This window comes from Hippocampus bargibanti, linkage group LG03 (genome assembly GCF_051943395.1).
Source record: "Hippocampus bargibanti isolate YZ-2025 linkage group LG03, ASM5194339v1, whole genome shotgun sequence".
NCBI lineage: Eukaryota > Metazoa > Chordata > Actinopteri > Syngnathiformes > Syngnathidae > Hippocampus > Hippocampus bargibanti.
Genome location: NC_142736.1, coordinates 14,781,726 through 14,806,615, shown reverse-complemented (window position 1 = coordinate 14,806,615; position 24,890 = coordinate 14,781,726). Strand labels below are relative to the sequence as shown.

At 41.5% G+C, this 24,890-nt stretch overlaps 1 protein-coding gene across 3 annotated transcripts in view; it reads right to left on the bottom strand.

The window, feature by feature from the left end:
• The window catches only part of tspan4a (tetraspanin 4a), a 112,857-nt gene that overhangs the window by 6,643 nt on the left and 81,324 nt on the right, over positions 1 to 24,890 (bottom strand). For all 3 annotated transcript variants that reach the window (XM_088992150.1, XM_088992149.1, XM_088992151.1), the window contains 3 exons: positions 24,576 to 24,650; positions 7,204 to 7,305; positions 5,024 to 5,155 (listed from right to left, as the gene is read on the bottom strand). In XM_088992150.1, the coding sequence (XP_088848276.1) occupies positions 5,024 to 5,155; positions 7,204 to 7,305; positions 24,576 to 24,650 (309 nt within the window). The remainder of the gene's footprint in view (positions 1 to 5,023; positions 5,156 to 7,203; positions 7,306 to 24,575; positions 24,651 to 24,890) is intronic.

Below are 24,890 nucleotides of genomic sequence, written 5' to 3'. Positions count from 1 at the left end.
TATGTTCCAGCCTAAGTGTGCCCCAGTGCATAAAGCAAGGCCCATAAAGTGCAAAGTTGCAAAAGTTTGGTCCGCCTACACATTTGGAATAGTCAAAACTCAATTCTGAGCCAGTCTCTCTTCAAGGTCCAACGTCAGTGACCACTGACATCATAAATGCTTTTCTGGGTGAATGGCAAAATATTCCCACAGAGATGTTGCGGAAGGTCTTCCCAGAAAAGAGTTAAAGGTGCAACATTCTGGTACCAATTTTACTTTTGAAAGGGTCGGCTCTACTTTATGTAATTGCGTCGATGTACGACATGCTTGGCTGAAATGTGACTCGCATTCCTGGAGATGCTTTGCCATTTATGCCACCTTTATGTGGTGCTTCTTTGTGGGTCTCGCGGTTTTCACTTTTGCTTTAGTCATCAGCAAATGAAAAAGCAAGTGCTAAAGGTGACAGACTTGGCCACTGAATCGTAGTGCATTTAAAGTAATGATCTCTCTAACAATTGTCTTCTCTTCCTTTGTGAAACATTTATTTTCTTGCTGTGCTCTACAAGTTGACCTTTATTTCACCGTTCCAAACAACCTGAGCTACGATTCTCGGCACCAACTGCGCAACTATCACAGTATTGTATTCCTCCATGGATCACTTTAGCTCTGCTTGATAGTTTGCAGATTGTCTGACAGCAATCAGTACTACTGCACGACCGGATCCCGACAACTGTAAGACCGGAGACTAATTCCTTTTGTGTTTTAGGTATTTAAGATTTTCTGATTCTGATTCTCTCTTTCCCTCTCTGCATTTCAATTGAAAAATCTTTTTGAAGTTTTGTTGTAGTGTCCCTGAGGAAGAGGCCAGATGAGGTCATCAATAAGACTGCAGCAGTGCTTTCTTGGTGAGAGATGGACTGGCATGACAACAAGTAGTCGAGGTGTCAAAGAAAAGGTAAACATAGGATTACAAGTGATGATGGAATGATTTGCACGAAGGGCTGGATGACAAATGTTTGCTCCAGGCAACATTGTCTTTTAGACAGAGAGCTCTGTGTCAGCTTCTGATCAGTGAACTTACCTTGGGACAGAGTGAAGAACGGGTGAACCCGCTTGAGCACCCGCATCCTCGCTCAATAATTAATATCTACAGACACAAATTGGTGACTGTGCTATTTATATCTGTTGAGCTCCTTGCGACCAGGTGTGGTCGCAGCTGTGGAAAACCATTGCCTCACTATTGAATAGACAGACCTGAAACTCTGGACTCACCGCCACTCACCCATTTTTAATATGCTTATATTTATACTTTATATGTATGTGTATACTTTTTGTTCATCTACTTCCCTATTTCACAATTTTACTGCTGTAAATTGGGAATTTCTCCATTATGACTCGAATAAAGGTTTTCTTATCTTCTCTTACATAATCCAAATATGTACTGGCTGAGTCAGAGCCAACAAGAGAAAGACACAATTCATTTTGCATATGCTCGAAACAACAGGAACCAAAAAATATATTAGATTTCGCAGCGCGAGGTAAATTCATTCTCACTAAGATCAATATGGAAAGTGAGGCTGCGCCAGTGTTCTTCATCAAACAGTACCCAGGCGGACCTCAATGGTGTATCTGAGAATGTATCAATCAAGTTAGGGAAGTCAGAGATGATTTGTGAGCTCAAGACAACATTTTCTCCAAGCCAAATGACACAACTGATATGTGTGAAGAATTAGCGAAGAAGTGCAGAACTGAGAGGACAAGGAGAGGAGACATGAATAAAAAGAGGCAAAAATAGAGGCAGTCGCATATGATGCCATGTATGCCATCTGATAATGAAAAGGAGTGAAAGATAGATATGGGCTGCCAATCCATCCCCCATCTACCCATTTTCTGAACCTCTTATCCTCACTGGGGTTGCAGACGGAAATTTCGAGATGGGAATGGTATGCAGCAAGCCAGGGTTAATTAAGGATAAAGATGCAAATGTCTTGACTGGTGCCAGTACTTTAAGTAGTTGGGTGTTGATGTATGAGTAAAATGAGAAAGAAAGAAGGAAGACGAGAAGAGGCAATTGTGCCTCACTAGAGAGTAGCAATGACCTAGAAGGGGCAAGTTAGAAAGTCACTAAAGAAGATGAAAAATGGAAAAGCAGTTGGTCCTGATGACATGCATACCTATTGAGATATGGTCGTATTAAGGCGGTGTCTCTTTGACTAGGTTGTTCATCGAATTATAGTTGGTGAAACGATGACTTTGCAAAGGAGAATTGCCCATTTTTTAGAATAACGTTAATGTGCAGTGTGGATCTAAAAGTATAGAACTAATAAAGGACAATACAATTATAGAAGAATCAATTTGATGAACCACAGAATGAAGTTGTGTGAAAGAGTTTCACAAACTTGACTCAGGACAGAGGTGCATGTTTGTGAAAACCGTATATTTTCAAGGTAAGTACAGCAAATACATAATTTGCCTAAGAGCTGTTAATGGAGAAGAAAACCAAAGGTCAGAAGGAGCTGCATTGCATCTTCGATTTCGAGAAAACCCATGACAGGTTACCCGGACTAGAAATGTGCTATTGTATGAGTAAACTTGAAGTGACATATCTTTGAATAGTATAGGGCATTTATATGGGGGGCAAAACACTGGTGGGGTGTGCTTTCCATGTGACAGAAAAGTAAAAGGTGCAGGTGGGAGTGCATCAGCGGTTCGCTCTGAGCCCCTTTATTTTTGCTATTTGATGGCTAGCATGAGTTCATGCTGGAAACAGTGTGTACTATGGTGTTTACAGATGACATGAAAATTCCTGTTTAAAAAAAAAGCAGGGAGCAGGTGAAGGAACATTTAGACAGGTGGAGGCATGCACTGGAAAGGATAGGAACGAAGATGAGCAGAAATAAACTCTGTCCTACAAAGGTCGAGAACTATAAGAATGGTATTATGTTTCGCTGTCATCAGAGAGCAAGAGATTTTTTTGATTGAGTAGTTTGTGGTGATTAGCAGATACTAAACATAAGCAATTAATACCAGTGCTTCACACTACTACTACGATTGCCTGCATTTTTGTACTACAGTAAAGTCTCGTTATATCGATATTCAAGGGAGTCCGAAAAAATATCGATATAACCGGGACTATCGATATATCCGATATCGATATAACGAGACTTTACTGTATTTAGCATTTCTGTTCCTATTCCATTCCCACCTTGATGTTTTAATTATTATGGTTCATTCAAATTCTAAGATGCCACCTTCACAGTCGTAAAATAATACAAATGTATTCGAGCCGCATTGTTTTCATTAACTTTCCTACACAGGGTGGTAAGGATGGAGAGTGACTTTATGCGTTTCAAATATTAATACAGTATTTCACATTTTCAGCCAGAGCATGAATTAAGTTCATCGCAGTGTCATTATGTAGTTTATTTGGAGAACAAATTAATCACCTTTCCCATTAGTTTATTCACTACTGTAATTATTATATTCATTATAAATATCATATCAACTCATGACTTTCTCTATTTGTTTACTGGTACAATTGTTTGTGTACAACATATACTTTGTTGTTAAAGCCAACGAGGACAAGGCTTACTGGAATATCACAAGAATAGAACATTATTTATAGAAATCTGTTCATGAGAGAAAACAGTATTCCAGGCGTTAAAATTGGAATACTCAAAAAACACTACAATGCACCAAAATGGAAGTGTGATGGGGAAAAAACAACAACTACGGAAAGGACATATTGAAGATCGAGGCATGTTTGTTTCGGATGATTTTTTTTTTCCATTCCTGTTTTAAAGCTGAAAAAAAGGCAGCTGGCTTTCCCACTGAGCTCGTGACTGAAAGAATGGTGCTAATGCTACTAAGTGACAAGTTAATAGGAAACGCAAGCAACCGGGCAATTTTACAAATGCAGTGCAATAGAGTACAGGGGCGAAGAGCAGGTTGCAGGGATGTGGTGTTTGTTCTGAATGAATATTTGATGTGACTTGTTCTTACATCTCTTTCTGCTGCTTTAATTGCCTCTAGTAAAAACCTGTTGCACCAGGTAACATGGACTGTAGATACTAATTATATTTCAAGGTGTTTTATCCATGAAGTAGAAGCACACTGCAGCGTTAAATCATCACAACACGCTAAAAGGGTCGAGTATAAATGTTCCATTTAGACTTACAGGCAATTAAACAATTATGTGATTGTTGCACGATCCCTCCTGTAAATTGCAGTAGCACCATTTTTGTATATCCAAAAAATAAACACGACATTTTGTCAGAAACGTGTGAATTGTATTTAAATGCTGAAAACTTGGATACTATATAGGAGTCAACGGAGGATTTAAACAGTTCAACTGCTCGGATTCTTAAAAAAAAAAAAATATATATATATATATATATATATATATATATATATATATATATATATATATATATATATATATATATATATATATATATATATATATATATATATATATCTCCTGCTGACCTTCTTTGGAACTATTAAAGTAAAAACTCTTTGCAACAACAATCCAACCATCCGTTTTCGATCTGACTTGCTCTGTTTAGGGTCACAAGTCGCTGGAGCCTTTTCCGTCTCACCTTGAGATCAAGGCAGACTGCTCCGTGGATATGACCAGTCTATTAAAGAGTACATGTGGAGACCATTCAACCCTTCACACCATCACTGAGTAGGAGCTGAACCCACACTTCCGGGACCAAAGTTGGCTTGAGAGTATTCACATCCCAACTTGTAAGCCGTCGACTAAGGTATCTCCAATTCGGATAAAATTGAATCCACACTAATGAGGTAGTGAAAGAAGGCGATGAAAGGCCTGCAGCTTTACTTTCACATTTGCATCTCTAAACCTTGTTTGCATTTTTCACGATTGGGTTTTGGAAGCTAAAATGAAATCCAGTTCCTATGTTCCTATCCGGAGGAGCAGAGCTCTACTCTCAGGTTTTTTTTTATTGTTTGGGGATCAAAGCTAGGATGAAAAGACTGAGAAGAAACACCTTGGTTGCATTGTCATGCCAGGGCTTACCGCTGTCCACCATGTTCCCGGGTTGTCCAAGCCGCAGTTGTCGCTGTACTCCAGGCAGCAGGAGTCCGGCACACGAGAAGCATTGTAGACTTCAAACCAGTCTGTGTGGTTGGTCACTCCGCAGCAGCGGAACTGCAGACAAGAGTTTTTGATCACAGAGAGAGCGCAGCTCATTGACTTACTTTGAACAAGATCCATAAATTGGCCAACCCCCAAGTTCAAAGGAGACAGTTTTCTCTCGCGCAAATCTCTTTTGCTTCCAAGATCATTTCTTAACCCACTTAATTCGTCACTTCTTTGTCTTCTCCCTTTGTGCTGCTACATGATCCGACAAGGTCTCACATTTGTAATAATACACAAATCAGTGCATTTCATGAAAAGAATCAGATAAGTGCCCGACATGTTGCAGTCTATGAGGGTATCTTTGGCTCATCCATAAAACAATGGCCGAAAAATGGATTTTCATAATAATGGATGGCTGAATGACTGAGTCTTTACGAGGGCTGTTAGTACTACATTTTTATCTGTGAACTGGTTATTAACAGATTGTTAATTGGTACTGTTTAATGATGAAACAAACCCAAATAAACAACATTTATCACACGAGAGGGAGTGGCGTTACACTCACCGATTGTAAAACACAGAGGTACTTCTTGGATAGTGATCAATGCAAAGGGCAACTAATTTGTTTTGCACATCTGAGGTTACACGGGCTCAATTAAATGCCAATTGTATGTTATTGATGTGGCATATAACGATTATACCCGTCTGAATAATTCTGCAACATGTGATTTTCTTTCGTTATCAAAAACATCATAGCGATCAAGTACAACTTCTTCTTTTCCTTTCGGCTTTTCCCTTCAAGGGGTCGCCACAGCGAATCAGTGACCTCCATCTTCAGCGGTTTGATCCGCATGTTTGTTTTGGCCCAGCTTTTACGTCGGATGCCCTTCCTGACACAACCCTTTGTATTTATCCGGGCTTGGGACCGGCACAAGAAGACTTATGTCCCTTTGTGACTACAGAACAAGCAACTCGCTTAGTAAAAGGCTCCAACACATGGTGAAATCCATATTATGCAACAGCACTGTCAAATTGAACCACAAAAAGTGCTTGGAAAAAGTAGAGACCGTAACTACAATGTGGCCTGCTGTAATTGATTAATCAAGTCTCAAAATATATGTTGAATAATTTTGATGAGCGATTAATCAATGGATTTTGACACCTTTTATCTTCCCACATTCTCATTTTGTGGAAGGAGATGCTTCAGTATTCAGTGAGTTAATACTATTCGCGATGAACTTGGCTCCAGGGACATCTTCCTTCTTATCTATTCAGTTACTCGGCATGTATGAAGGAAGCTCGGTGGAGAGAGCCGTGGGAGAACATGAGCTATTTTTTAATGGGCTTTACTCCAAGTAGACTATGTTTTTATGGAGCTTCTTTACTTATGCACACACACATATATCAACAAACATACACTTATGGTACAACGGTGAAGTGCAATCATGCTTGAACACAAATGGTGTCAAACGGCTCCGGTTAAGAGAGACGAATCCCACGCCATCACCCTGCATGCAGATAAAACTGCACGTTAACGCCCACGCAGGCTGACACACATTATTGCATATTTTATTTACTGATGCCAACGTGGAGGCCTTTGATCATACTAAACACGTGACTGTGGTGTGGCTTCACGCAGGCACATAAACAGGCCTGACCTGTCATCATGTCCTAATGGAACAAAACTGCTCTCCGGAACACTCGCTCGTGCATGTGAAAATAAACCCAAAGAGCACAGGAGGCCGATATGTCATTTTATGCCTCCCGAAGGAATTTACGAGCCGCACTATCAGCTCCATGCATCCTCCCCAACCTCAACGCATTATTCAAAATCACAAATTGCTTCTCCTTTTTCCATGCAAATTTAAAACAAATATTCAGGTTAGGCATTTCAAAGTGAAAGCCAGGAACAAAGATTACCTCTCTCAGAGGATGATCCATTTATCTAAAAGCAACAGGACTTTAAAATGACGTTCTTCGTTCTGTTAACTTCGGAAATGATTACAGACTCAAACTTGCCAATGACTGATATAATGTACGACGTGAAGAATTTATTGGGTAACATAACAAAATGAATCTATTTCTGGAGGATCCAACGACTGGTCATCGTGTCTTACATCAGTTTGAACTATCATCCAGGCGTTAGTCAGACCAACGTTGCCCTCGGTTCCAAAAAGCTGGAGGCCCTTCTTCAAGTCCATTTGAGCGTAGTGGTCAATCTGAGAGAAACAAAAGGGAAAATAAATATTTGACAATTTGGCTGTTTGTTTACTTGGCAGTGCAATTCAAGAGATTCGTTTGACGACCTGTGAACAAGGAGGAAGCAAGGTGAAATCATGAAGGTATTTACGACGAGTTAAATCAGAATCAGAATCAGAATCAGAATCAGAATCATCTTTATTGCCAAGTATGTAGGACACACAAGGAATTTGTTTCCGGTAGAACACGCTGCACTAGTATCGTTGTCAAAAAAACTGCTAAGTGGCACTATACAGTTCCATTTTGGCTACTGTTGAAAGAGTTCAAAGAGTTAATGGCTTGGGGGAAGAAGCTGTTTAAATGTCTGCTGGATTTGGTGCGCATGGATCGGTAGCGCCTGCCTGAGGGGAGTAGCTGGAAAAGGTGGTGGGCAGGGTGCGGAGGGTCCAGTAGGATTTTCCGCGCCCTAGTTTGGATTCTTGCAGTGTGCAAGTCCTCGAGAGTGGGTAGGGCGGTGCCAATGATTTTTTCCGCCGTCCTAACTGTCCGTTGAAGTCGGATTTTGTCCATTTTTGTGGCGGCCCCAAACCAAACGGTGATGGAAGAACACAGGATGGATTCGATGACAGCCGTGTAGAAATGTTGCAGCACCTCCTGTGGCAGGCCATGCTTCTTTAGCAGCCTCAGGAAGTACATTCTCTGTTGGGCCTTTTTCAGGATAGAGTTGGTGTTGACCTCCCACTTCATGTCCTGGGAGACTGTGATTCCCAGGAACTTGAAGGTCAACGGTTGACACCAGGCAGTTGGATAGTGTGAGGGGTAGCTGTGGTGATGGATGTTTCCTGAAGTCCACCAAGAAAACCATTCATTTCATTGTCATCCTCCAAGGACTATTTCAAAGTTAAATTCATGTATTTTCTTTCAAAATGAGCTTAAAGGACAACCGACGCCTCCGGACAAGTTGTGTCCATAATTTATAAAATCACTTCAAATGACTTCTTCTTGGCGTATTTTACAAAGATCCCACTTCATTGAGCAATATTTTACGTTTTAAGACTCGTACTGAATATTCATGAAGTCTTGTTTTCTAGTTGATGATGATGCTTGACGTGACGTCACGTCTGGAACGCCCCTGACCGAGAAAGCGACATACAATGCATTTTGGGTACTTTGTTTGGTCTGAAAACTTTGTGTTGATGTCGATGGTGAATTGTTGTGTGTTGCATTTGATACTTGTTGACATAAATTCCCAGCAAACAAATCATCCCATTTCCAACGGAGGTTGGGCGCCATCTTGTGCATTTTCTGGGAGCTCCACTGGAGTCCAGACGCCTCAAAATGAGACGGAAGGACTTCTTTAATCGATTGCAAACATTTATGCCTTTTCCTATTCAGAATTATTTGAATCATATACATAACTGGATGACTAACAAGAAAGCATCTTCTCCGAATCTGAAGCCATTGTTTTGATTCTCGAGCAAGGCAAGACGCCCTGGCGTGACGTCACGAACAAAGGGGCGGGACCTTCTGAAACTGAAACTTTCTGAGGTCATTTTGAAGTAGTTTTGGGACACTTTAACTCATTGTTATTGCTGTTTGGCATTTGACTAAAAATATCAACCTGTGTGTTTTAGGTATTTTAGATGCTATAAAACGTTTTTCTGATGTCAGGAACCAAAAAAAATGGTGTCGGTTGTTCTTTAAGTGATACATTCACAAAATAAATATAAAATAAATATAAAAATTAATAAATGCATAAATAAATAATACAGAATTGCCTCACATGTGTGCTAAGCAGTCGAGATGTTTTAAAGCTGACCTTCAATAACACATTGGAGGTTTCCTGACAAGTATGTTCACCTTTTGCAAAATGTATGAAATTACTTAGAAAAGTACATAACCCATTAATCCATCAAACTATACCTCTTTTTTTTGGTTATAATCGCTGCTTGTGCGAATAATTCTCGCAGTTGAGCTCGTGCCTATCTCAGCTGATTTTGTGCAAGTGGTGTGCTACACCTTGGAGTAGTCATCAGCCAATCACAAGGTATAAATAGTAGAATTCACTCAAGCTTACATGCGTTTTGCTGCAGTTCCTTGGTGAAGACCCACAAAAGCATGGGGAGAACAGATTTATGATAACTATGTATTATTTGTACAAAATTCAAACATTCGAAGGAGAACAGGCTTATAAAAATCTCAATGGAAGCAACAGAGCAAGTGTAGTATGTTATTGACCTGATAGTGTTTTTCAAACCTTTCATTCTTAATATTGTTGTTTGCGTTTACCCGTCTTCACATTCAGAAGATGTGAATCAATACAAGCGAACGTGCATGTATATAATTTTGAAATCCACTCACACACGCAAGGGTCTGGGTCATCCTGTTTTTCTACCCTTCTCACCTTGCGTAACAACTTCAGGACGAGATGATGGACTTTTTTTCGTCAGGCTAGTTAATAAGATCTGAAGACATGACATGTTTCCACAGGTGCTGTCCTCCCTCCTCCTTTGTACACCATGTTCCCTAAATGCCAGAACTCATTTTCTGCTATGGATGAAAATCATTGAATTTGTGCTGTGTGATGACCCAATTAAAAATAAGAATAATACTATTGGATTTGAATCGATGTCACACAGTGAGTGTGACCATGCACTCAAAACAATGGCCTATGCTTATCAGATTGTATTAAAAATCCAGAAAATGTGTAACCGTGCAAAACATGAATTAAACATCATTTGGCTCAAACGCTCGGAAAGACGGAGTTAAAAGAGAATTCTGAATGAAAGGATGATGCAAAATCTAATTGCGTGCAACCTTAAAGAGCAATTGTTCTGGTTTCTAAATAGAGCCCAGCTAAATGTTCCTTCCTGACATCACAACAGCAGCTCGTGGCAGGCGGCATGTGATGCAAGAATCTAGCCCAAGCAGCTGTGACATGAGATTCAAATCGACTGCAAAAGTTTGATGTTGTGCAAATGACAAAAGAAAGATGCTTCTAAAGTGGGTCATTAGGAAAGAGCGACTCCTGTGACAGTCAGCCAGGCAAGCAACAGCCGCAGTTTCACTTTTAGCTTTGTATTGACGTTGTCCCCGGGACTTCATTTCTCTTTTAACTACACCAGACGAGTCCAAGATGGCGCATCAATTATTCACGCGGTAAGACTACAAGCAGTGAAGCGAGATGAGATGAGACATATATGGCGATGTGAGGACCGACACAAAGACGTTGGCTTTGAGAAAGCGATGGAGACGACAGAACGTTGGCGCTGCAAGCCACATACAAGGCGGTGAAAGCATTTATTTTGCCGGGGCGGATGAACATCTGCAGAGGCAGAGGGGGAGACAGCGACAAATGTTTTGGCAAATTCAAGGCACTTGAACATGTCAAAATTACATTCTCTCCCAAAGATAATTACCTCATAAAAAGATATTTAAATTCAGACAAATCTGACACTCTTACTCTAAAGCATATCTTGTTGCACTTTGTTGCTGTACATGGAAATCATATACCGGTACTGTAAAGGCAATGTAAGAATGGAGGACAAAATTAAAACAACACATTTACAGCTTCCTCAAAGCATTTGCTGTGCACCGAAATGGTGCTGTATGTAACAGAGGACAGCCTACGCAATAGAACATACTCCCACACATAAAAGGAGTGTACAAAATGATGAGATAAATGCCTCACTTTAGAAGCTCACTGCAAAGGCCGGCGAGCCATTCCAAGGCATCAACGAAGTAGGCAGACAGGAGAGAGGCAGATAAGGGCACCCGTGAGCAAAACGTTACTTTGTTACAATATGCCAGACTGCATAAAAATACAACAACAATGTTCCCTCTTCTTCAAAGGATCAAGAAAGATTTGAACGCGATTGGTTTATGGCTCGCATTGCTATTTTGACATGTAGAAGTCTTTGATGAATAACCATTTGGTAAGACCTGCGTTCTGTGAATCTACTTTAATTATATCATTGGCCCAGATAACCTCCCCTTGACTACAAGCCCATTTGCAGTCCAATTCAAACTTTTCAAGGGCATTTCATTTGACTGCACTGCACTTTTTTCCCCCAGCTTAGGGTGTGGGTGTAAATCACGAGAGGTGTTGCCGTACATTTCAAATAGGTGGAAGCCACTCCAGAAGACAATGCACATTATAGTATCTACTCTTGCCTCAGGACAGATCAGTCAATACTGGTGAACTTCTACAGCTTCACTAAACTCAAGTACAAACCTTTTTAAAGCAGGATTTAAAGTCCGTAGAGCTCCTCGGGAAATGACCAGGGTCTAAAATAAAGGCCCGACTTCTAATTTGCTTCTGGTGCATGATAATAATGCACGTAAATGTCTACTGTTAAACAACTCATTGAAGTCATTAGCTGGGCCAAATGATTTACAATGACTGCACATTTCCATTCACTGTTTCTAATTAAGTCATGCTTGCTGGCCATTAAAGGAGACAATCAATGGTGTAAGGGGGATGAGGGAAGTGAAGGAGCGGAATCAAGGCGGCGTAGCCTGGATTTCCTTCATTGGATTGATTGACTGAATTATTGAGCATATCGACGCATTACAAAATACAAAACAAAAGAAAAAAAAAAAAAGAACCAAAGAAACTGAAAGAATCTCATCATTCAACAAAGCTTACCTGTCCTACCTCTTCTTCTGATATTATGCATTCATATGCATTATATGTCTTAAAATAAAAACAACACATGCACTTCGTAACCTCTGCACAGATACTTTAACTCATTCACTGCCATTCCAATGTTCGGGGTTTGTTTTGTCTTGAGGGGGGGTACCGATAAAGCGCTGGTCAGACCTCCCACTTGCACCTCATTTTACTCCGGACCCATATAACTTAGGAATTCACTTTTTTTTCTGATGAAAGAAGAGAGTCTAGGAATTCTTACACTCCATTGAATGTTGATGTAGTCCTAAACCTCAATATTCTGTCGGTCCTGGAATTTGAGTGAAAATGACAAGAACCTTAACACTCGAGTGGGCACATCTTTGCACATCGCCTGGCAGTAAATGAGTTAATGTATACGTGTAACGTGTGAATCCTTATTGAAAAAAAATATTTACAGAAAATTGCCTCAATTTTCATATATTTCAATAACAACCACAAATGTAAATAAAGAAAAAAAAGAAAGAAAGTGTCACATTTTAACATACACACAAAACACATAGAAACAACTGTTCGCATGCCCATTCACACAAGTCCACATATACCAATGATGTACAATGTTTTTGGAATGTGGGCATAAACAAGAGTTATTGGACAAAATCAGACAACCTTGCCGTAAGCAGGCTAACTTTTCACACCTAAGATGAAAACTGAACCCTGAAGCTCCCAGAATTGAGGTGCATGTGCGAACAACGTCACCACTGTACTGAACCCTGGTGTTGGTTATTTTATATAAGATCCTTTCGGTTTTAACTTTCTGTATTTTCTGTAGTCCCCTGCTGTTATTGTCGCGGCAGCCCAGACAATACTTGAATGATCTTGTAATATTGCAGTTGTTCACCCTTGGCTAACATTTGAGAGCACAAGGTTAGAAATCATTTTTCATCCTTTGCCTCAAAACCTTGTTGGATTTCAAGTGCACGACTTTCACCTCTTAACTGCTTAATTAAATCCATGCATCATGAAAAGACAGCAAAAAAAATCCTGCACCTTTGCCAGTTCTCCCCAATCTGTTATCTAATCAGGTTTTCCACACAGTTCCCTGAAGGTACTTGTAAGGCAAGAACACCCATCATACATACAACTGAGCTCTTTGTGATATCCTGAAGGAGCATGAACATTTGGAGAGCAGAAGCACAACAAACATGACATTTCGGATTTAAAAAATATATTTTTGACAAATTAATCTCAGAAAATGTTTAGAAAAAGTGAGGCAATTGATTGGATGAAAGTGCAGATGCCTTGGAAGCCCAAATATATAAATTCATGTATTTATCCATGTGACGTTTGGGGCTTCGTACAAACTTAAATATTGTAAAAAATGTGCAACATATAAGATGAACTTTTCACTTTTTGCCATCAATTCAAACTAATACTGAAACATTGTTTTCTGCAGCTATCCAACTGCTACTGCGCACTTATCCTATTTATGCACGTTTCTACAAATAAATATCTTGTTTTCTCTCATACCAACACTTCCTTGATATGCTTAAACTTTACGGACGTGAATAGCCAGCGGTGTTTGTCCAATTTCATTTGCCATTCTATGAGAAATGAAAATTATTCAAGCTGGAAATTATTCGGAGTTGCAGGCGCGTGATATCTTTACAAGGCCCAGTGGTCTGACGTCTGTTGCTGCAACAGTAATGATGTGGAAAGAGGGAGCATCACGCTTGAAATGGAACTTAGCTGGTCTCACGGGTGGGCTGTTTGAAGCTTTACAGATATGGGGCGCATAGAATGAGCACTCTGTCCACTAATGAATGTGTGTTCTTTTTTCCCTCTCCTCACCAAATAATTCTACATGTTTGGCCTAGAGATGGGTTTCGTGTCATCAGTTATTAACATGAGACCGGATCAAACCCCCAAACTGCTACTCAGGAGGAGCAACGCTTGTCAACAAATTCCACCATGAGACATCTTCTCTCGGAGTAAGAAACATTTCAAACTATTTGCATTGTATGGAATAAAACCAACGAGTTCACTTGCCTACCTGTTGCGGCCTTTCAGCCTGTACTGTATAGGAATTCTGAATGCTATGTGACATCATTCTGACATAAATTACTGGAAAATTTAAGTATGTCATTTTATATGTATTTACATTTTTAACACATATGCTGCATTCTTTGTCATTTCAATGAGAAGATAATATTTTCATTACCATTGTAACAGATGGGACCTGTGGGGTGGAGGTGGGGGATACACCAGTGAATTGTAATGATGGAAGCGGTTTAAAAGGCTGAGGTCGGATGAATAAGGACAGAGAATGACAAAATGGTGCCCAATTCTCGGACTGAAGGATGGGTCGGTTAAATACACTAAAGTGCCCATCTGTAGTTATTACCGGAAATGAGAAAATAAATCATTTCTCAGATGAACAATTAACACAGACTTGATTATAATTGGAAGTGTGAGCATAAAGGTTGTCAGAAATTCACATGCAGTCGCAAAGTGATGAGAAGCACAGAATGCCTGCGGGCAACGCCCAGTCAATGACAAATTTATGCCATTTCAAGAAGCGCACTCAACACGATCGACTAACGGTGGTGGAAATGCCCTGAAATATTTTAACAACGGAAGTGCTGGGGAGGATCTTGTTTTTAAGTTTAAACCCTCCCAATCACAAATTGACGCTGCTTTAACTAGCAGATAGAGCCTTGCACAGTGGAGGCCGACACACTCGGAATCACGGAACCTTTTGTTGATCATACTTTTTCAGTCGTTGACTTTGTTTACAAGCCTCTAAAGCTTGCATTTAGTTTAGTGATTCTTTTTTTATCATTTATGATTTATGGCTTCATAATGCAGCAGGATTATTCGCATTGACAAGCCCAGTTTTTATAAATTTGCCTGTTTATATCGAGACACTGGTAGAGAGTTCTGTTGTCTGGTACACCAACTATTCTGCATTGATTGAGATTTATGAAATGTATCTGCTTGGATCGATGCGTGTCACAGATTCATGCATTTGGATTTTTATGCGCGTATGGCGTGGCGTTCATTTTATATGACTGCTGTGAGCATACATCTAGTGTGCTGCTTCTTCTACAAAGACAACTGTCATTATTTAAAAGACAATTAAACACGCCTTATAATTGCATAACTGTAACGTTTCGGTTTGCGACCAACAGGTGGCACTATAGGGCCCTGCCTGCAGCTGCACAGGTGCTGGTCATTTTAATAAGTGGCAATTTAAAAGGACTCAAGCATGACCATTCAGAGTCGGGTCATTGTTTCTTTCACCTTGTCAGGTTTGTTTCGTCTTGTCATGTTTTACCCATAGGTTTGTTTGCTACTTTGGACCTTTTGTTCTGATGACTTTGTTTCAGCTTTTGTTCCTGCTGACTTTATTTAATACAATTTGTCAAATACACCAACACCACTTTGCAAACAGTGAAAGATTCATTAGTAAGAAGGTATAACAGAAACCTAATACGGTACACACCATGTCGTACTTACATTTACAAATTATTATTTCCACTTCGCTGAACTGGGCGGTCTTCACTGATATGAAGAAGCACATAAAGGACCCCTTGGAGCATCGAACTACGGTTTCATTTCTTGTAACCTACATGGGCATCACTCCTGAACGCTTGCTTTTTACTGCAGCATTACCTCACCTTGACTTGTCCCAAAGCGCACAGACTGCAAATCAAACCCTACAGCCTTGCTATGACACATCCTGGTAAAGGCGTGTTCTGAGGAAACAGCTCATGTCAGCACTGACCTCACGGCTAATGTCATGCAGAGGTGAGGATGTGGACTGCACCAGTATTGGGACGACAGAGTCACTGCTAAAATGGTGTCTCTGTGTTACCCTCTCCACTGGCCTTTTGGGAGAAGACGAATGGAAATCAGCTGAGAGTGTGTTTCTAATATAAATTTATAACTAGTTTTACATCACTGGCATACAGGAACTGGCTACAGTGTAACTTCTCTGAGCCACAGCACATGCTGTGATCGCGTTCTTATATTGATCAGTTCTGCGTCAGCGCTTTCAATTGGTTTCCATCTTCCCCTCATTGTGCTTTGTTGGGAACCTTAAAAATCACCACAGGCACTTTCATGACTGAATAAACTCAAATGTGAAATGTTCATTACTGCAGCGTCAACAAGGGGAAAAAAGCTTTATTCACAAAGGCGAAATGTTTTTTGAGGTATTATTGGAAACCGTTTTTGGTGGTAAATGGGCTTCATTTTTTGTGTATACGTGTGTGTGCGAACGTATTTCTGTCATGATCTGGTTGGCGACCAACGGGGGGCGCCGTCGGCCCCGCCTGCACCTGCACAGGTGCTGGTCGTCCCGATCAGATTGGCGACCAGCGGGTAGCGACGTCAGCCCTGCCGGCAGCCTCGCAGGTGCTGGTCGTTATAATCAATCACACTTAAAAGAACACCGGGCACGATCATCCGGTGCCGATTCATTGTTTGTTTGCTGCTTGGTTGCAGCATGCATTGTGTACGTGTTTGTTTAACCTTGGCGGACTTTTACACTTGGTTTTCTTTTGCTACTTTGTATTTTTTCCATTCAGATCATTTTGATGTTTTACATTTTGTTCCTGCTGACTTTTATTTTAATACAATGTGTCAAACAACCTCCTGCTCCCTCCTGCCTGCTTTTTGGGATCCGAACCCGCCATCACCACCTCGCAAAACCGTGACAGAATGAATCGGCCAACCATCGGATCCCGCAGGTACATCGGACCCGTCTCATTTCCACCCTGTGCCTGGCAATGCTACGTCCACGTTAGCGCAAGCATCGGCGCGTTTGAATTGCGTCACTCGACGAGCCGCAACGTCCACGTAAACGTCTGGCCGAGACCTCCTTCCAGGTGGCCGTCCAGGGTGACACTGGGTGACTGGCATTGCACGCCCACGTCCAGCCACGCTGTCGTCGTGCATGACGAATTGAGTCTCATCCACGACGAGCCGTGCAACGTCCGCGTCAACGTCAGTCCGAGACCCCACTCACCGCTGGATCCCGGAGCGGCTCTGGACTGGTCTCGTTCCCCCGGAGCCGGGCAGTTCACGCCCACGTCGGCGTCCGGCCGAGACCTGTTCCCATACGGCCGTACGGGGTGCCATTCTTTGCCTGGCAGTTCGACGTCCACGCAGAGCCATGCGCCGTCGCGTGAACGTGCGAGAGGGATCGCACTCACGCCCACGACGATCCGCGCCGCGTCTTCGTCCACCCCAGGCCGAGTCCCGTTCCCATCAGGCCGCCGCCCGTCGTATGCTGGAGAGGCAGCGGTTGCCCTCTCCACCGACCGTTCCCTGGCGAGTGGACCTTTTGGGAGACTGTTGGGACTTCTGGAAGCAGCCCCTTGAAGGGGGGGGTACTGTCATGATCTGGTTGGCGACCAACGGGGGGCGCCGTCGGCCCCGCCTGCACCTGCACCTCCCGATCAGATTGGCGACCAGCGGGTAGCGACGTCAGCCCTGCCGGCAGCCTCGCAGGTGCTGGTCGTTATAATCAATGACACTTAAAAGGACACCGGGCACGATCATCCGGTGCCGATTCATTGTTTGTTTGCTGCTTGGTTGCAGCATGCATTGTGTACGTGTTTGTTTAACCTTGGCGGACTTTTACACTTGGTTTTCTTTTGCTACTTTGTATTTTTTCCATTCAGATCATTTTGATGTTTTACATTTTGTTTCTGCTGACTTTTATTTTAATACAATGTGTCAAACAACCTCCTGCTCCCTCCTGCCTGCTTTTTGGGATCCGAACCCGCCATCACCACCTCGCAAAACCGTGACAATTTCTTGTCCTCTGTATGTCTGGGTTCTATTTGGGTGACAGTTTCCTCCCACAGACCAACAGAATCAAAGTAAGGTTAATTGGAGGCTTTAAATAGTGTGTCACTGTGGGTGTGAATGGTTGCCATGTCAATGTGTTAGGCCTCTGATGGCTGCAAATCTTTCACCCTTTGTCAGCTAGGATAGACTCCTGGGCAACCAATAAAGAAATAATTGGAAGGATACTTGGCTTTTTGGCCATATGTTATTTTACAGTATGGATACGGTCGGTAAAAATAACAATGGGCATCATTCACTTTAACTTATAGGAAAACTGTTTCATTTTCTTTCTCACCTAAAAATATGATTACTTTACAAATATCTTGGGTATTTAACTCACAACAGTCGTGCAAAAATGTATCCACTCCTTTGCCAAGGTTATTGGCATTGTCACAAGAATTCCAGGACCCACAGAATATTGAATTTTAGGACTACATAAACATTCAATGCAGCGTAAGAAACCTTAGCCTCTCTTCTTTCATCAGAAAAAAAACAGTTAATTCCTAAATCATGTAGGTCTGGAATTACATGAGCTTTTAATGAGGGTGGCTGTCCAAAAAACATTGCAAAACTTACATATTGGTTGATATAACGCTTTAACAACAGCTGAAGCTGGACCAAAGTGCTGACATGGAAAAAAGGGAAATGCTCCCCATTTGTGGAAAGGAAAAAACATTGCCAGAGCCCATGGCCAGTGTTTTATCAACACCTAAACAAGAAGAAAACAAAACCTCAACAAATTCGGGAATGGTGCTTTTCGTCATACAGTGGTACCTCGGTTCTCGAACGCCTCACAGTTCAAACAAATCGGAGTTCGAACAAAATATTCAAGATATTCTTGATTCGAGAACCGAACGCCAATACGGCGTGTGAGTGCGTACGCGAGGGTGGGGTGCTGAGTGGCGTACGGGTGTATCGCTCTCTCCGTGACCAACTGTTGTCGCTTGCGGACGTGCTGCGTTTTGCTCTAGCGTTTAATATCACATATATATAATAGGGGCTAAAACGAAAAGTTTTAGGATATGAAGGAGGTGTGCGAGTGTCTGATCTGGCTAGGGAATACAGCATGGCGAAATCTACGACCAGTACGATATTAAAGAATAAGGAGGCTGTGAAATCTAGTGATGTGGCTGTGGGAGTGAGAGCAAGTGTCATTGGATAGATATTTTAAGAGAAAAGAACATCCTGTAGCCGAGTCATCCGTAGCTGTCACGTTCCGAGCGAGAGTGACGGCAGCTGACTCGTCGGAACGTAGTGGAATGTTTGGCATCCCAAAGCAGGCGGCAGAGACGTATACTACCCAAGCAGGATGTTTATTCACAAATAACAGAAAACACAGCGAGTAAGAAGGCAGGGGGTGAACCGACCCCCTTACTACGGCAAAAAACAAATGGCACACGAGGGTGCAAAATTACGCAATCCCGGAAGATGACCTAAATTTACGGGACGCAGGGAAAATACCTCGGACCGGATACACTCGCGTATCGAAGGAAGAGTCCAGGTACGGTGGCGAGTTGAGTCAATCATCCAGCATTGGCGAGGTGATCGTGAACCGTATAAATGCCCCGTGTCCGTGATTAGAGAATTGACAGCAGGTGGAGAACGGCCGGGAGAGGCAGGGCCGCCCCGCCCGCTGTCAGCTCGCAAGTGGCATGAGCAAAGAGATGGTTTCGGTGTTCGAAAAATTTGCTTTGCAAACAGGGTCCTGGAACGAATTATGGTCGAGAACCGAGGTATCACTGTATTTTCAATTCCCGAATATATGGCAGTGAATGAGTTAATGTAGCTGCCCAGTGTGGAACATCGAACTCTTCTGGTAAGATCCCAGTTTCTTCCTGTCTCCTTTTTGTCCAGGTTCTCTTTTGATATTCTTAATTTCCTCAATTTCACAGCTACATTAATACAAAGAATCTAACTGACGGGTGACAGAGGTATCCTCAGTCAGGTAAAAAAAAGTCCTGCAGTCGAAGGGGATGAAGACTGTAAATTTGAGTAAATTTGAGAGTAAAACCACTGATATTGAATAAAACTCACATCCATCAAATTTTCAATCGTGCACTACTGAGTCAGCCTTCTTCGATTTGCTCTGACACTACTATGGCACACTGTTTCCACTGATGTTAACCTCACAGGATATTCCATCACCCTAAGGAGCCAGCAGAGTGAAACAAATGGTTGTGAGGAAGATCTCTGAGCCGTTTGATGTCGCTTCCAGCTGCGTCATGAAGTATTTTATCAAGCCTAAAGCAGACGTAATAAAGCGGGCCATTGAGTGTGATGATCCCCAATTCCTCAAACGTACATGACCAACATGCACCTTCTGCCACACACCTGATTGATTGATTGATTGATCGATCTGATTGATTAATCGATTGATTGATTAATCAATCGATCGATCGCTCGCTCGCTTGCTTGCTTGCTTGCTTGATTGATTGATTGATTGATTGATTGATTGATTGATTGATTGATTGATTGATTGATTGATTTTTAAGGAAATGACATATGTAAGGCTCACCACATGGCTTTAAATCCATGCCAATGGTTTGGCTGCTTTTCAAGAGTTACCATGGTGATGGAGCAAGAGAGACTGATGATCACAGATAGATTAGGATCAGAGCACTAACGGCTGTGTGATAACATGATCAAATCTCGGTTAGGTCAGAAAAAGATATTATATTTGTATTGTAATGAATGTGGTCCTACGTATGCTTGGTTAAATATTTCACAGGGGCTGCAATTCATGAAAATGTCAACGATGTTTCCTCACATAAAAGAATAATATACGTTAGGTGGGAAAAATATGGCTTCATCACATCATTGCAATATTTCCAGTTGCATTTCAATATGGATTCAGCAACTTCCTCCGCCACAATTGAATATTGATTCAGCGAATCCCTGAATTGATTCACCCCAGGCCAGCGAGAGACGCTTAGAATGTGATTGGATGGCAGCTTCGTTTGACACAACATGGTGACAAATGCAAGATTCTACTCTAAATCTGACATCCAGGCCATTTGGATTCCCCTGTAAATTGCTTGAAAACTCCTGGGAATCTCTGTTTGCACATAGATGACAGCAGCATCTCTGGCGCTTTGATATGAAAATACTGTGTAATAGAAAACCAGAGGTTCAGAAGCTGGTACAGACACACAAACCATCTATCCATCCATTTTCTAATCCGCTTATCTTCATGAGAGTCACAGGCAGGCTGGAGCCTATCCCAACTGTCTTTGAACAGTAGGTGGGAGTCACCCTGAGCTGGTTGCCAGCCAATCGCAGACGATAAACCACCCGTGCTCACAATCATACCCAGGAACATTCACCTGCCATACTCCTGCGTAAGCTCTCAGTCGTACAGGAGTGGTGCATCGATGAAAAGTATCTTTTCATTGAATCACCTGCCATTCATGTTTTTGGAATGTGGGGTGAACTTGGAGGACCTGAAGCACACCGTAATGCACTCCACCCAGGAACCCTGAATCAAACCCTGCATCTCTCCATTGTGAGGCGGACATGCTAATCAATCACGCACGACATGCAAACTTAGATACGCAATATCAACATAAAAGCATGTTAGAAGTTGTAATGCAGAAGATGTACACCGTTGAAAACTAAGTTTGGAGTGGTTTACATTAGCATCGAAATTACCTGTTTCATGTGACAGCTAGAATAGCAGACCCTTTCTTTTTTTTTGCTGGCAGTGAAGCCAAAAGTGAGGAGTTCTCCCTCAACAGCCAGATCTGACTGTTAACAAATAGATGAAGAATCCCGTGCAATTATGCCCTAGCTTGCAGGAACACCACGAAAGCATCAGTCTTGGACTCGGATGCCGGTAAAAAAAAAGGAAGCCATCTTGCACACATCGAAAGCAAATAACAGGCAGCCTGACCAGTAAGCCTCGGTAAGTCACAGCAGCAGTGGGTATGAAAGTGGACATTTTCAATGAGATCAGCAACTGGACCAAAAACCGTTAATAAGGCACCAAAGCGAGAAAGAGCTACTGGATGTAACACAAAGAACACAAAGGTTCTGTGTTTTGACAATGACACAGTGTCTGATATTTCAGACCAAAGTTGAGAAGATCGCTATAGAGCACCCAACTCTAAAATTGGTTTTAATTCACACGGCAACATTTGATGAGTTCAAAATTAATTCAGAGATACTTAGGCAAGACTTTGCTAACTTTCCATCAGTACATACAGAATGTCCATCAGTTCATTACTGACAAATGTCTCCGTTTTGCTGATAAATTATGAAAAACGTATGACAGACCAAGCACTGACAGAAGTGGGCTTTCGTCCGTCAGTGCAATCGTCACTAATCCAGTCAAGTACAGATGGACCTCTCAGTCTGTCGCTGACGGACACCCTTGTTTTGTTGACGAATGAAGAAAAAAATGTCAGCCCCGCCCCACCATGTTTGTTTGCTAGTTTACGGGGGTAGAGGGGCGTTGGATTGGATTGGATATGCCTTTATTAGTCTCGCAGTGGAGAAATTTACATTTCACAGCAGCAAAGTGTTCTTGAGTAAACTATACTGGCCATATAAGGAAATGCTTTGCACTTTATAAACATTTAGTGGGGTTGTCTATGAATGAGGAAAAAGAGTGCATTTGAACTCATTTTACTGAGTAGTGTTAAGTATGGTTAAAAAGACTACAACAATGTAAAAATAGACCTGTCCCTGCACTAAAACGGGGATACCTATGTTTTTATATCAAGTGCATTCGACTTTCAATTCTCAAATTATCAAGTGAACCGTGGGTACAGCTGCTCCGTGCAGCGCAACGTGCATTGATGGGAATTACAGTTCCAAACTCGATGCAAAGTAAGACTTCTTCCGACACCATAATGATGTGCCCATTTTTACGCCAACACTTTGAACTTTTTACTGTTAATTAAACCTTTGATACATGTGGAATGGGCAGGAAATGGGTGGCTTCCAAATAAAATGTTGCTTCAGGCTTCGGCGACCTTGTTGGGTATGATAAGGCAAAATTAACTTTGTTGGATGTTTAAAAATATTATTTGGTTTAAAGTAATGCAAGAAAAGATTGTCCATTAAACTTCAGTCTCCTTTGAACATTTTTAAACATTCTACTTTTGTGTGATGCCGAATTTGAAGTGTAAGTGCATATGGAGAAACATTCACTTAATACTCATTTCCAGCCTTGTGATAAGAATGTTTTTATGCCATTCGTACAATGAAGCTGAAGACAGATTGTAATACCAGAGGAAAAAAAATAACCATTTCAAGAAGACTCATTGGGAATCATCAATGCAATAAGAAAAGAAAATGTAGAGCTTATGAGCCAGTGTTAGACCAACTAGCCCTCTAAAGAGCTATAAGGTCTATGCTGGTCCATAGCAGAATGGTCAAAGTACAACAACACATTTTTTATTTCGCAAAGTTCTGCATTAAGGCATCTCACAACGGGCTTGGCCTTGGTCGCTGTCTTTGGAGACAACATGTTTTGCCTCAACACATAAATAATGCAATACTGGTGGTTTAGAATTGCTCGTGATTTATGAACAGCCCCCATAATTCAAAAGCAGTGCAGAAGCTGTGGTCATTATGTGTCTCTAGAGGACAACCACTAACCCACATCCACTGTAACTACAGCTGCCTTTCAGGTGATTACAACACCAGCAGTTTGGTGACTTTCAGCTCTTTTCTTCTCAAGGCTCAACAAAAATTATGGTATCCTGATTATTTGCCACTTGAGTGCTAATTATTGTTTAATTTAAAGTGATTAGAACCAATTTTCAATTTTTTTTTTTGGGGGGGGGGAAACTGAGTGATGTACTGTTGATTATTTCATTGTAATATCTGACGCTGTAAAATTAGTCACTCGAGCTCTGCGAGGAATTGGTCTATAATGAAAATACACATACAATCACTCTCATAAATGGTGCATTTGTATTTTATCGAGAGTGATTATTTGTGCAATAGCTGGATTCAATAAAAAACACCAGGGTGCCCTTTGCCTGCGTTTCAATCAATTCCGCATCACAGTATCACATAAACAAAATCAGGTTATGGCATTGAACCTCTAGGCATTATGCACCAGTGCCATAAGAGACTTGGATACTGTACATCATCCCAGAGGTATTACATGCACTGGCATTTCCTCCGCAACCAATCTTCTCACACGGTCAATTAGACTGCCAAGATGGTGCAGAATAGACAAAACTAATGGCATGTTCATTATCAGGCGTGACAGTGGCAATGCGATGGCCAAAGATTTTGTTCCCGCTCGAATTCTGCAACAGCAGCACATTTCAGTCTCCAGTGCATCAATTATAAATTACACTTCAATTTATGAGGACACATAATTTAATCAAGGTCATTGGAGCATTCTATAATTTCCCATATTAGCGGTTATGTTGTTACCATTTCTTTTTCTATAGTTGCTCATGCTGTTAAGCCACACAAGAACTTGATTGCACATTGAAATTATGCATCCGCCTTGACTGTCAGACGTGCTGCAAGATACAAATAAGGTGTTTTCATAACGCGTGTGATGTTATGGAACAAATTATTTCTTTTATTCCCACTTCCTTGCAGCAGCGAGATGTTGGATATTCATTACATGTTTCCTATGAAACAAGCCGTTCATTGAAGAAACATTGTTAGGTCACAGTAAGGCTGATGCATTGAAAAAAAGAAAAAGAAAATAACTGAACATATTGTGAATATCACTAATGAATGCACTAATCACATCAAATGTGCAGTTATGGAAAGAAAACATTCATTTCTGCTGCTTTGCGGTGAAGAAAATTCAAAGAAAATAGCATTTACCTTATCTTGGTAGATGAAGAACAGCATGATGGACATGATTTCCAAGAAGAAGATGACCAGAAGAAGGATGAAAAACTGTGGACGAACAAAGAGAAGTGTGAGCACAAGTGTGTCACCTTGCAGTCAATGTAGTGTGGTGGAGGTGTGGGTGGGGGCATCAACAGTAAAGGACGACGGGCTTCTGTGTTTGAAGAGCAAACACTTTCCATTTATGAGGAAGAAAAGAAGCAGCGTAATAACCTCTTGAACTGCAAAAGAAGGCAAGGTGAAAGAGTGTCAAGTAGTCCACAAGTATGAACGACTGAAGAACAAACA